This window comes from Trachemys scripta, chromosome 2 (assembly GCF_013100865.1).
Source record: "Trachemys scripta elegans isolate TJP31775 chromosome 2, CAS_Tse_1.0, whole genome shotgun sequence".
Classification (NCBI taxonomy): Eukaryota; Metazoa; Chordata; order Testudines; family Emydidae; genus Trachemys; species Trachemys scripta.
In genome coordinates, this window is record NC_048299.1 from 169,842,055 (window position 1) to 169,855,977 (window position 13,923).

A 13,923-nucleotide genomic window follows, 5' to 3' on the forward strand; every position below is an offset into this window, starting at 1 on the left:
TATTTCTCATCGGCTTTTTTTATAGCACTCCTTATGATAGAATCTGAGTGTTTCACCAAACCTTAATCAATCTTCACAACCCCAATTTTACAAATGAGGAACCGAGGCACCGACAGATTAAAGTAAAACATGTCCAGTAATTTTGGGTTCCCAGTTTGAGATGGTTAAGGGCCTGACTTTTCTGCGTATTTAGCATTTTGCAGCCCTTCAGATATTCAGAACTGGGCTCAATTGACTTCTATTGCAGCTGTGAGTATTCAGCGCTTCCACAAAGTTTGGCACCCAGGAAATGAGGAAAACATATTTAGTGGCCACCTGTGAAAAATTTGGCGTCAGTGACTATTCTGTGGCAGAGGTAGGGATAGAATCCTGTTCCCCAGGGCAGCTTTCAGCTGCCTTAACCATCAGACCTTCCTTTCTCTTCCTGCAATCCCCTGCCTCATTCACTACACACCTTCCAACTTCTTCCGTAAATGAGGCAAGGAGCTTACGGACAGCGGCCTCGTTTGCTACACAACCCAGATTAATTCCTGAGCAATCACCATGCATACACAGACAGGGACAAAATTAAGGCTGCGCAGGCAACTTTATTTTTGGCATTTCTTAAGTTTCAAGTGCTTGATTGTACAATCTTAACATTGGTGAGGTTTTTCAGTTTGCTTTTGCAAAAATGGAGAACCATATTTATCCCCCTTCACCCTATGAGCTATCAGCAGGGTTAGAACCTTTAGATTTGCCACACAGACCTCTGCCATTTGAGTTTACAGAATAATTGGTGGTAGTAGTAGGTTATTATTCTCTATGGGGGTCTGTGACCACAGGAGGATGATGAGACAGATGCACATTGTGCCAGTGGGTTTCACAGATATTTTCAGACCGCAGAGGAATGTTGAGACTTGGGAATCCTGGGCTTAATACTGGTTTCTCGAGGGGAATGTGCTGTAGTGGTTACAGACCCCTTTCTGTTCCCATCTTCCCCAAGCCTGACCACTCCAGCTTGTTCCTTTCTCAGTCCATCTCACTCCTTACCCTTCTGCATTTCAGTTAGACTTTCTTCTCCATGCTGCCTGGATGCCAGCAGGGGAGCCTGAAAGCACAGGAGAGGCTGCTTGTAGTTTTGGGACCTGGATCCACAGTGGCCTTCAGCTGACAGGAGGAGCAATTGCAGGGAAAGTTCTGCTCTGCCGTGTAGCCATATGCCGGTGCATGGTCTGTTGCTCTGTGGGGATGGCATACAAACAGTCAGATTGCCATGTAGGAGCTATGTGGAGATGAAGCATCGTTGGTGCAGATGGACTCTGTGACGTTGTGCAGTCTATATGGCTTTATAAAAACATGATAATAAGTGAATATAATGTAACTGGGATAGTTTTATAAAGATTTGATAATAAGTGAATATAATGCAACTGGGATATGCTTCGTGCAAAAGGTCTCTTGTAAGGTATCATTACAAAGCTCATAATCTACTGAGTGTGATCATCCTATTTGTAGAAATGTACCACTCTTGTATCTAAAACTAGAAATACAAAACATAACTCTGAGGGCCTATTGTAATTATGTAAAGTGTGGGCCATTAATGATGGTTTGGAATCTTGATGACTCCCATTAACCAGGACCATTGTCTGCAGATGGCTGTGTTTACCTGTTAGTCTTCCTGTATATGTGTGTGCTGGCAAGTGGGCAATGAAGTCTTGCAGTGACGTGATCATGTCACCTGAACTGGAATCCATCTTTAACCTGGTGCTTTTCCAGTGGGGGGAGTGGGGGGGGAAACCCAGAGGGACAAAGGGTTCCCGCCTTATGCAAAAGATATATACAGGGGTGGAAGAGAACAGAGTGAGAGAGGAGCCATCATGAAGAATCCCCTGGCTATCACCTGAGCTGGAACAAGAGCTGTACCAGGGGAAAGAATTGTGCCCAGGCCTGGAAGGTGTCCAGTCTGAGAAAAACTTACTGAAGCATCTCTAAGGGTGAGATTATCTGTATTTAGCTTTATTAGACATAGACTTGCACATTTTATTTTATTTTGCTTGGTGACTTACTTCGTTCTGTCTGTTACTATTTGGAACCACTTAAATCCTACTGTCTGTATTTAATAAAATCACTTTTTATTTAGTAATTTACTCAGAGTATGTATTAATACCTGGGGGAGCAAACAACTGTGCATCTCTCTCTATCAGTGTTATAGAGGGCGAACAATTTGAGTTTGCCCTGCATAAGCCTTATGCAGGGTAAAATGGATTTATCTGGGTTTAGACCCCATTGGGAGTTGGGCATCTGAGTGCTAAAGACAAGCACACTTCTGTAAGCTGTTTTCAAATAAACTTGCAGCTTTGGAGCAAGTGATTCAGACCCTGGGTCTGTGTTGGAGCAGACGGGAGTGTCTGGCTCAGCAAGACAGGGTGCTGGAGTCCTGAGGTGGCAGGGAAAACAGAAGCAGGGGTAGTCTTTGCACATTAGGTTGCAGCTCCCAAGGGGGTTTCTGTGTTCCAACCCATCACAGACTCTTCAGAGAATTTAGCTGCTAAAGTCTGAGTCTTTACTGAACATGGACAAATTTTGGTAAATTTTCACAGGGAAAGCAAAAGGCACATCCTTACTTAGAGCAGGCCTCTGCCAAATTTCAAATCCCCACTCCAAAGTATGAAGTGTTAGGGCTTCTCTATGAAATGACTGGAAACATTTTTTAACATGAGGAAAACATTTTCTCCTAATTTTGTTCCTGGAAACAGCTAAACCATTTTTTTTTCTGAAAATTAAAATGTCAGCACAAGTTGTTATTTTGATAAAGTTACAACAGCTGAAAACAGGCCTTATAGTGGTAAGTATCAGGCTACCTTAACTATAGGTGCTTCTACTAGTGTCACCTATAACATCTGTGGAATAATACTTCAATAGTTGGCTTCATAAACCTGTACCAAGGAGAAGAGCTAGTGGAATAGTGGTGCTGGCTGGAAAATGGTGAGAATTTTTAGAGGAATTTTTTTTTTTTTTGTACAATTTAAAAAATTGACTCAGGCCTGTTGAATAATCTGTAAACCTATTTGGGTGGAAGTAATGTGTCAGTTGTTTGGGGGTTAGAGGAAGGCAGGCTGAAGCATGTTAGGGAGGAGGAGGGCAGAGATGGTTTACAGGAAGAAGATTGAAGAGGGAAGTTCAGAGGAGAGACAGAGTGCAGGGACTGAGAGGACCCACTTGCACCTGTGTAGCCCACTTCAGAGGGTGCCAGGGACCAATCTGGAAGATTTATTAAGACTCTGGGCTGATTCAGCAGTTAATCCCTCTATAGTTGTTGTGCTCCAGGGTACACAGCATGCCTGGTGAAGCCCAAATCTTGCAACCATAGAGTTTTTCCAAAGCATACAGCAGCTAACTAGCCCGACCACTTGCTGCTACTGGAGGTGAAGGTCACAGAATTTCCCCTGAAACACTTTTCCCATTGGAAGGGAAGATGCAAAGACTCCTGTGGGAAAGGCTGCTGAGTCAACCACAGAGTGTGGTTACTAGCAGAGGGAGGAGCAAAGCCTTTCCACTATAAAAAGTAGCTGCACTAAGAGCCCCAATATACTGACACGCTTATTTTTCCATGTGTGATCTCATGTAAACCAAACTACTGGGCAATATGACATAGCATTTGGCCAAAAATAAAATGTAACTCAAACAAAACTTTTTCTGTAATTAATCTTTGATGGGAAAAGGGGGACAGGTAGCCTGTTTTCTCACTTTCCTTATGCTCTTATTAATTGTAATGTGTTTTTGCAAAAGAAATAGTGAGAGGATTGGTGTCAGAGATCCAAATTAATGTTGCAATATTGGCTCATCATACATAAGAATTGTAGCCCTTTACATAAATAGGGATACATATTAGGAAACAGAGAGACATGGTAATAACTTTTGGCCACTGTACAATCTAGATTCTCTGTACATTCAGGCCTCACTGGGGTAAGGCTTAAAATGCAGTTACCAACACACAATCCTAAGTATTAGCATTTCTGTAGCTGGCATGGGTTCCACAAGCCTAGAAAACAGCTACATTTTTGTAACATTTTGAACTTTATGTGCAGAAGCACATGCCTTTTCATGGTGAAATTATAGTAACAAATGAGCAATATTTTAATTTCGACTCTTCCCACTACTGTGATAGTGGAAGCACGTGGGGAAATCTGGAACCCCCCTCATGTTCCTGTTCTCTTTTGCAGAGATTCTGATCTGTTTTTGCTGGATACCAGAGCAGTGTGGGCCTCAGAAGAAGGTTGGCTGGAGTTTGACATCACTGCCACCAGTAACATGTGGGTGATGAACCCTCAGCACAACATGGGGCTCCAGCTGAGTGTGGTGACCAGGGATGGTAAGTTACAGACCAACTTACTTGATTCATCTGGCAGGTGATTGTCTTTGTTAATTGTTTATAGCCATCAGCCCTAAGGTGATGGTCTGGGTAATGTATCCAAGTATACAACTGTGATGTGATAGACTAGGCAATGCATTCAAATGCACAGATTGAAGGCTACTTACTGTCTGTCTGTCTGGTCTTCTATGTATCTCTCTAAAATACTTTTGAGTTCTTTCTGTTGTATGTATTACATATGTAGATCCTGTCCTAGTTAGCGCATAGGAATGCCACTTTCCCTATACACAAGTGGCCTAGTTTGCAGATGCTCTCCATTTCTGACGCTCCCATTGACCTCCGCACCTCTGAAAATCCAGCCAAATAAGTTTTATTCTTTTATTTTTTCAAACTGATGGAAACATTTTCCAGTGTAACTTTTTTTAAAAAGAGGTCCACATTTAAGATGTGCAATGGCTTTAAAACTGATGCTAGATTTGCTGCAATTGTTGTTTCTGCCACCTCAGAATCCCTCCTACTACTGAGCTAGCCTTAAAAACATCAGAGGTTAAAGCACATCTATCATTGACTCCAGTGAAGCCAGGGTTTCACCCACTGCCTTCAGTCTATCAGTTGCTGATAAAAGCATTGCCTCCAGAAAGAAGCAGCAGCAGAATTTTCACTAACATGAATGAAAAGCACTAACGCTTGTGATCCACATTACAAATCCTAATTAAGCCTTGCAATAGTGCTGTGGGGTACGGAAGTATTATGGTAATCAGTTTACAGATGGAGAAACTGTTGCACAGATGCAGAGTGTCCAGCATGACATGGAGTGTCAGTAGCACAACTGGGGATTGAACCCATGAGTTTGTCTCCCAGTGTAGTACTCTAACCATGAGATGCAATTTATCAGATTCCACTTGTGGGAATGGCTTTGCGGACTGTGGGACTGAGAGCTGCAGAAGAAACAGTAATGTTTACAATCCATGGCAACTTTGAAAGATGGAAAAAGGGAGGTTGGTGGTGGGAAGGTGGAAGAAAAGGATGGAAGATGGGGAAGGAGGAGATGTAGGAGAATGTAAGACTGGAATGACAACATGGAGTGGTGTGGAATCATGTCTGCCTTCCACTTTTTTCCGTTTTCTTCATCCTATTTTGAGTTCCTCCATAAAACTCAAGCAAGAGATCAGAGACTGTCCTGTGTCTGTTTTGCCAAAAGAAATGTGGGATGCTAGTGTCCACCTATCTGTATGAGCTACTGATATGATGCTATGCCCAAACTCTAAGCTCTTTATGGGAAAGGTATCCAGCCTTTTTTCCCTCAAAATTTCCCAGGGTTTTCTCCTTAATGTCTCTGTTCTTGGTGGCTCAGAAGTGTCATCACTAATTTTACAACAGATTTAGGCATTTAATTATATATGTATAATATACCAATGCCTATACACAGCGTTAGAGATGCTATAAGAATTCAAAACGTCCTTGCTCTGGAGAGCTCACAGTCCAAGTTAGAGAATGTCATGAAGAAGACAACAGGCTATGGTGGAGGGGATAAAGGAGGAGAGAGAACTGAAAAGAAGGGGAAAGGGAATGCTACTTGTGGGAGAGCGTCTGTGTTGCTAGCAAAAACTATTCAAGACTGTGTTGATTTTTTAACACACCTTTTTTATTTTTGTTTTGTTCCATTTGAAGGTCTCAATGTAAACCCTAGAGCAGCAGGCCTGATAGGCCGAAATGGCCCTTACGACAAGCAGCCTTTCATGGTGGCCTTTTTCAAAGTGAGTGAGGTTCATGTTCGGACCACTAGGTCAGCCACAAGCAGGCGCAGGCAGCAGAATCGAAACCGCTCCACTCAGTCTCAAGATGTTTCCAGGGTATCTAGTGTTACAGGTAATTTTTGCAACATCTCTTTTCTCTGGAGATCAGACATCTTTTCTCTTCTAAGATCTTCCATTTGCTTTGATATGTGAAAAAGCACAAAAGGGGCATGGCCAAAATAAAATGAAATAAGCACAGAGGAGCAGGCTACATTTACAAGAGCCTGAGAGAAGAATGTTCATGTAACATTTGCTTTTACTAGGGACTTCCTAAGTCCGTGGGTGAAATCCTGGCCTCATTTAAATCAGTGCCATTGATTTCAATGAGGCCACGATTTCATCTCCGATCCTTTGGACCAGTGATCTGCTGCAGAGTAACATTTGCCTAGAAGTATGCTGCTGGCATGAAATATCAGGTATTAAACATCTCTAAGTACTGAAACACTACCATTTACACCACTCCATGCGTGTATTTTTAGTCCAGGTCTGACTAAGAAGCGATGATGGATTCTCTTCTTTAATTCAGAAAAAGCACAGTAGTATAGTGCAGTTTTTACCCTAAGAATCACATTATTAGGCTAGACTTCAAGGCAATATGCTGCTAGGTTTCTCAGTGTGAAAGTGAGTTGTGCACATGGAAGGATGGGATGTGCCTTTTAAACTCTTGTTAGATTTGCTCGATGATACAAAGGGAGAGCTAACAGATTTAAATTTGATCTCAGGCATCTTATCACCAGTGTTGACTTTTTATTTTTAAAATTTTGCAATATATCCCCATCTTTCCATCAGTTAATGGTATTTTGTTCATTTAAAAAAAGTCTAGCTTGAACATCATAGTGCACACATGCAGTCTTGCCTACCTCTTAACTGGCATGAGTTGTAAGCCACATAGGAATGGTTGAAGAACGGGCTTAAGAGAAAAGCATTTGCTGTCTCATTGAAACTGGTTGGAAAATTCTGAAATTTGGATGAAAATTGAGGAAATATCTTTTGTTTTCCAACCAGCTCTGCATCGTATCATAAAGCTGAAAGTCCTTCCTTTTTAGGATATATTTTTGGTGAATGTACTGAGCATCTCTTTTGCTCCCTGATCAAACTGTAGCATTTCTGGAGCAATTGAGATTGATTATTTTGCTTATACTGCCCCCTTCTTTCACAGTAAACTCCTTAGCTTTTTTTTACTGTACTCCAAAATAAACTCACAATAGATAAACTCATTTATCTTCAGAAAAAACTGTGAAACTTAGTGAATGTTATTGAAACTTAACTAATGTCAGTCAGTGGGCTCCTTGGAGACAACAGTGCACACACGATAGTGATTTAGAAACGTCCATGTACTCCCTGTTTTGCTGTAACAGCTAGACTGGGTTTTGAATTTGTGCTTAAAATGTAATTCATAGACAGTGGAGTTTAAGGCCAGAAGGGACCATTAGCTCATCTACTCCTGAATATCACAGGCCATTACATTTTAGCCAGTTATCCTGTATTGAGCCCAGTAACTTGCGTCCAGTTGCTAGGAAGAACCCACATGTTACATTAACTTTTAGAATCCTGAAAGCGTGTACTAAAAGGTGACCTGCAATAGGGTTGTAACCTTAACATTACCATTAATGACAATTAGGCTATCCATCAGCATGTGCGGGAGCTCTGATTGGCTTCTTTCCCCTATGCTTCCACTTCAGCCAATCAGACAGGGATTTCCTCATAGACTAGGTATTTTCTTTGCAGGCTGGTAGGAGAATTGGGAAATCTGTAGGTTATGGGGGAACCCATTGGTTTGCAGCTGCATTGTTTGAGGGAGGGCATTGCAAATCCCTTGCCTGCTTCTGCCTTCCTTAAGGTCAAAGGCCAGTTTCCTTCTCAAAGAGCAACCCCCACCCACCCTAGACTATAAGCATCCCCATGTAATAACCTACCCTGCCAATTCCAGTTACTTAAATAAAAGCAATGTTTATGTTACACAGATAATGAGAGAAATCCTAAACAAAGCCTAATCGCTGTGAAAAGCTGAGCTAACATGATTGAAAGTTTACTTACAGGAATACAGGTTAGGTACAATGAAAGCTTTATATCAGAAGGTGAGAACGTTCTCAGCCAGCTGCCTCCAGCCCATCTGATGTTAGTGCTCTGGAGGGATGGAGGGGGAATGTGTGAGAGAGAGAGAATCCAAGAATTCTCTCTCCGGGGTCACTCACTCAAGAGTGCATTAACATATTGGCGTTTCATCAGCCCTGATAATCACAACTTGCTTACATACTGTGCTTTAGCTTCCACCATGCAGGGCTGTAAGGCTGTATTCCCTTTTAAGAAGCCACATCCAATCCCACAGGTATAATCCTTGGACTTGGCTCCATTAGAACCAGCTTTAGTTCCTCAGTGACTGTTTGCAAAAGTATGTGTCATGCGTGTTCACTAGGTTACCCTTGTGATCAATTTGCCCCCAGTAATGTAAGTAAGCACATCTTATTCATACCGATTTTAAAAGCAGTAGGCTCAGCCATTTAGCACAAAGTGTATAGTTAATATATTCAGATAGAGCCAGGTTTTTCATTCCCTCTCAATGATGATGTGAGGGCTGTTAATGTTTGTACAGCACATTTGAAATGTTAAGTGCAGCATCTCATTCTAGAATTGGAAATTGGCTGATATTTCATGCTGATGACATTTGAGGCAGAATAGACTCCACTTTCACTTCCATTAACTCTGCAGAGCTGGCTGACAAAAACAAGCTTTTACTACTTTAAAATCAGAAGATGCGATTCAAAGCCCCAGAGGGAGCAGATATATTGGGCAAAAGGGGGACGTTTTTACATAATCGCTTTTCTGACTATAACCACTCAGATTATAAAATGACAAAAGGGAAAAAATAACTAGTCATTTTGTGGTTTCAAGTGCTTTTTTGAGCACTTTAGCTCAAGCCAACTTTAATTTAAAACCTGGGGTTTGGCAGACTAGTAGTCAACAAGGTAATGTTGAACCTTTGTGGATTTTCAAAAAAAAGGGAAAAATTAAAACTGAGATGTTGGTTGGCTTATTTGAAAAAGAAAGAGAAATTCTTTCTAGTGTAGTACTGTTAGTCTATTGTTCCTCATCCAGGGTTGATTTAATAGCCTGTGTTATGATGATAGAATCTAATGACTACCCAGGGAGTGCTTTATGGTTTGGTCCATGATTAATAGTGAAAGGTTTAAAAGCTATGGTTTAAAAAAAAAAAATCTTTGCAATCATGCCCCTGCACTTTTCTCATGTATTGACATGCAATGAGATTGGGAGAACTCCCATGGGTACAGAAGGAGAATGTAGCCCTGGATGTCACCCTAGGTGCGATAGCAAACTTTGAGGGTTACCATCCCAGCCGGTTAAACTCTAATGGCTCTCAACAGTATTGAACCTCATGTAATTTCAGACTTTTCTTCTTCTTCTGCAAACTCTGTTACATGGATCTTTTTTTAAAGGCTTGTGAGGAGACTAGAATAGGTAGTTCACCAAACTAAGGCCCATGGTTCAGCAAGATACTACCTACATGTCTAACTTTAAGCAGGTCTTAGTGACGTAAGTAGATGGCCAGTCCCATTGAAGTCACTAGGATGACTCACCTGCTTAAAGTTAGGCACGTGTTTTGAGCACCTTGCTGAACTAGGTCTAAATTGTTAAAGAAAAGATGATGGTGTAAATGAACCAAAGTTCAGGAGACTTCAGAGCCAAGGCTTCCTCTCCACCCTGTGCTCTCCTGCTATCCTGAGATCTCCTAGCATTATGGAGCCTCCGATGTAAAGCACTGTCACATCTGGACGTAATGGTGAGTTCATGTCACTAGGCTAGTTCCTTCGAGTCCATTTCCAGGGTAATGTATTATCTTTGGGGTTGCTTTCTTCCTCTTGTGATTCTCTTCTCATTCTTCCCTTTGGTTTCTCTGCTTCCCCGCACCCTCTTACCGCAACTTCTGATCAGTGTTTAAAACGGCAGCTGAGAAGTTGCCAGGCCTGGTGAAGTTGATACATTCAACAACTTAGTCTTAACATGTTTGGTTTGGTGTCTTTATAGTGGATTGCACCTTTTCCCGTACTTACCACCACTACTGGCAAGGAGCTTGTCAGTTTCAATCGGAGTGCATAATGATTTTGTCACATGCATCTCAATCCTCGAGGCCCCAGTCCTGCAACTGATAGTTCATGACGTGCACGGTTGTGTTGGCACTGAGCCCTATTGAAATCAGTGGGGGTCCATGCAGGCACAGCAGTCTGCTCCTGTACTATCAAATACAGGATTGGGGCCTTCATGTGCTTTCTCTGATGTTCATATGTTGTTCAGGACTCAGTACCCAGGTGATGGGTATGGTATAAGAACCTAAAGAAAAGGGTGTTTTTTCCCTCCAAGAATGTTAGTTCCTCTGTATTATAAACATGTTATGACCTATAAAGCAGAACTGAATTTATGGGGAGAAAGTACTAATGTACAGAGATGAGTATTTGCTTTGACATGAGATCCTCCAACAATCTGTGCTTGGGGCCAAACACTATCCTTTTGCAGAAGAGAGGATGCACTGGCAGGGGTAGGGGGGAGGGTTGAGGAATAAGTATTTTCTGTGTGCCAAGGCAGAGAACTGTACACCAGCTATTGCTTTAAAGCACTGGGGGGCGAGGGTGGTCTCTCTGCATACCTGGCTGTAGGAGGGGCTTGCATATCCTTTCATCTAAAACCGTATCATCTGTCAGGATCAGAGTCGAAAACTAAGCAATTCACTTACAGTATATTTAGGTCTGACTCCCAAAGACCATGCAGACTCTAATTTTAACTGGAAGTTATGGCGACTGTCAGAAACATACTTGTGTTTCTGCTGTCTGATCAGGGTCCTAATGAATTTATTCCGTAGTGGATCTTCAGAGGGCAAAGTGTTGTCTCTTTGATCTTGCTACAGAACAGCGTGTTATCATTAGGGGATCTCCATTAAGGTAAGCACACTCACAGAATGCTCCCAAGGCCTTCCCGAGATTGTAAATGGTCACACTGAAAGTTTTTCTGGCTATTGCCAACAGTTCCCACTTTGAATTTAACCCATGTGACACCCATTTTGGCATTCTTCTGTTTCAGACACAGAGGCCATGGTAGGTACCCTCTGGGGAACATTAGAACGGCAGGGAACACATTTCCAGTGCAGTGCCCCCCCTTGAAGCGCACAGCTCCTTTCACTTTCGGGAGGAAAAATGCATGCGTGTTTGAGAACTGAATTTTGTACTTAATTCCTAGTGCATCACTAAATAAAAACAACAAATAAGGCCGGACATGTCCAGGATGGCACAGATGTATCATCTTGTGAATAACATGATTGCCTTGCATTAGAATCTCCCATTAGTATAACATTCATCCATGTTGTCAGACTGGAGATGACTGTGTGAGGGAGAGAGCCATGCAATGGAGAAAGCTGCATTACAGCTGGAGTGCCTTACACAGTCAGAACAGCTTGCACTTCTCCCACCTCCTCTCCGCTTCTGATCTGTCTGTGTATGTGCGCGTGTACTTAAACCTGTCATCTTTTCTTATCCCACCCAAGCAGATGGCTTTCATGTTAAGTGGGTTATTATTAACTGCATGATCAGTTTACACCAGCTTTATCTAGGCAAATCACCTAAGTCAAACACTGAGAGAAAGAGGCTGGCCCAGAGACCTCTGTCAAAGCCATTTAGAAGCATGGTGGCAATTAATAATCCTGTGGAATCCAGTGAACTGGCACCTTGGGAGCAGTCAGAGTATTCTTAGAAGGATTAACCTCAGTAAATATTTATATATTCTCTGCCAGCACTTAACGTGGGAGAAGTTATAGGAAATCTAAGATTGGTGCATAAGTATTCGTAGGAGGAAGATCATTAGGTTCAGACTATATACTCCCTCCCCGTTAAACAACAAAAATGTCAATGTCCAGCTTTAAAAGAGACATCTGTGCTCACCAGAAAGTTGGTTTTGTGTTCAGCTTCTCTGGGTTGAACTAAGGGAGCATTCAGTGCAAACAAGCCACCTCAACTCTGCTGCTCAACTGTGCTGTCTTAGAAGGTATTTTTAAATGAAAAATTGCTTCTTAAATTTCAGTCTGAGACAGAATAACTTGCAAAGCGATAAAATACAGCACATTGGAAGTACTGAGTTGACATTAACTATTAAACCACAGGGGCAGACTCGCTAAACCCAAAGGGGACCTAGATGAACCTCCAAGAGCAGGGCCCCAAACTCATGTGGGTTTTAAGGTTTGATGAGACTCTGGCATGGAGGCCTGTTTAACTAACCATCCAAACTTCTAGCTACTTATCTAAAGCTTTCCTAAATTATCCAAACCTGTGGATCTCTCTCTATGAGGGCCTGCCATTCTCACCTGCAATTGGTAATGTGTGGCTCTGGGGCATAAGAGCGGAGTAGATCACTCCTGTGTGTTTCAATTGCGAGTTCCGTATAAACTCTCAGAGCACTTTACAAACTATTCATCAAGCTTCACAACACACCACACGCTAAGATTATGTAAGTGGTGGAATCCTCAGTTTACAGATGGGGAACTGGGGCACAGACGTTGAGTGATTTGCTCAAGGTCGCACAGAAATTTAAGGCACAGCTGGGAGTAGAACCCAATCTGATGACTCTCAGTCTTGTGCTTTAGCTACAGGGCTCCCACAAGGGAGGGGTGGACCAATCCACTGTACTGTCATCAAGAGGACCCGCTCAATAGGTCTAGAGCTTCCAACCCCCGATCCAGCCTTTAAACTGCCACTATTCAATGATAATAGATTTGAGAATTGCTAGCTATTAGAAGTTTTAAGTAGGGTGAGCAGAGAGCAAGTGTGGAAAAATTGGTACAGGGGGTGGAGGGTAATAGGCGCCTATATAAAACAAAGTCCCAAATATTGGGACTGTTCCTAAAAACTTGGGACATCTCATAAACCTAGTTTTATGTAGCATTATCATTTGTTTGATGTTCTAAAGAGACTAAAAAACAAATGATCCCTGCCCTGAAGTGCAAATTAGACAAACATCAAATATAGAGATGAGAAAGTAAGAAGGCGGGATGAAAGTTAAACAAATGAAAATGTGAGTCCTAGACCTTGCAACTTTAAATGTTCTGATATTTTAAAATAGAAACTAAGAGAGGAGAGCGCAGTGGGCTCAGGAATAGAAGCCATTGTTGGCGAGCAAGAGAAAATAGGTTTTGAAGAGGGGAAGATAGGACAATTTGTGTTTGCAGGCAGGGGGTGGTTGTTTCAGGGACATGGATCAGATAACATGCGTTATTGGTCATAGTAGTGTGACATAGATTTATAAACAATAAGTGAGGCATCATGTGGTGACGACCTCATCCAATAAGAGAGAAAATTCAGGATGGCCTGTGCTTCATAGAAATTGTTTTATTTAGCATTTCTTGCTACTGCCCTCTCTTGCTTGAACTCTGCCTTTGTTCTCATTCATATTCTCTCACTCTTCCTGCCCTCCACCTTTTTACATTTGATTCAGACCCATCTTCTCTCGACTTTTGACAAAAGGCAAGAATGTTTTCATTTCTGTCCACCCACAAATGTCACAAAGATGGTGGCCTTCACATGCTCAGCACCTCTTTTGTTACCAGCAGAAGCCCTGAAATTTTTCCTAAGCAAAGAGCTTATTTCTCATTGAAGACTAATACTGAGCACCAAAATCAAATTAAAATCCCTCCCCCCTCTATAATATGTTAACTCAAAATCATTTTGTGGCTAGGTGTTTGCTCTCTGAAGACTTGCATAGTTTACATAGATTCTAGGACTG

At 42.0% G+C, this 13,923-nt stretch overlaps 1 protein-coding gene across 1 annotated transcript in view; it reads left to right on the forward strand.

Annotated features, from left to right (window-relative positions):
• BMP6 (bone morphogenetic protein 6) overlaps window positions 1-13,923 on the forward strand; it is a 145,948-nt gene that overhangs the window by 122,569 nt on the left and 9,456 nt on the right. Inside the window, 2 exon segments of the mRNA XM_034762284.1 lie at window positions 4,200-4,348; window positions 6,020-6,217. Of these exon segments, the coding sequence (XP_034618175.1) occupies window positions 4,200-4,348; window positions 6,020-6,217 (347 nt within the window).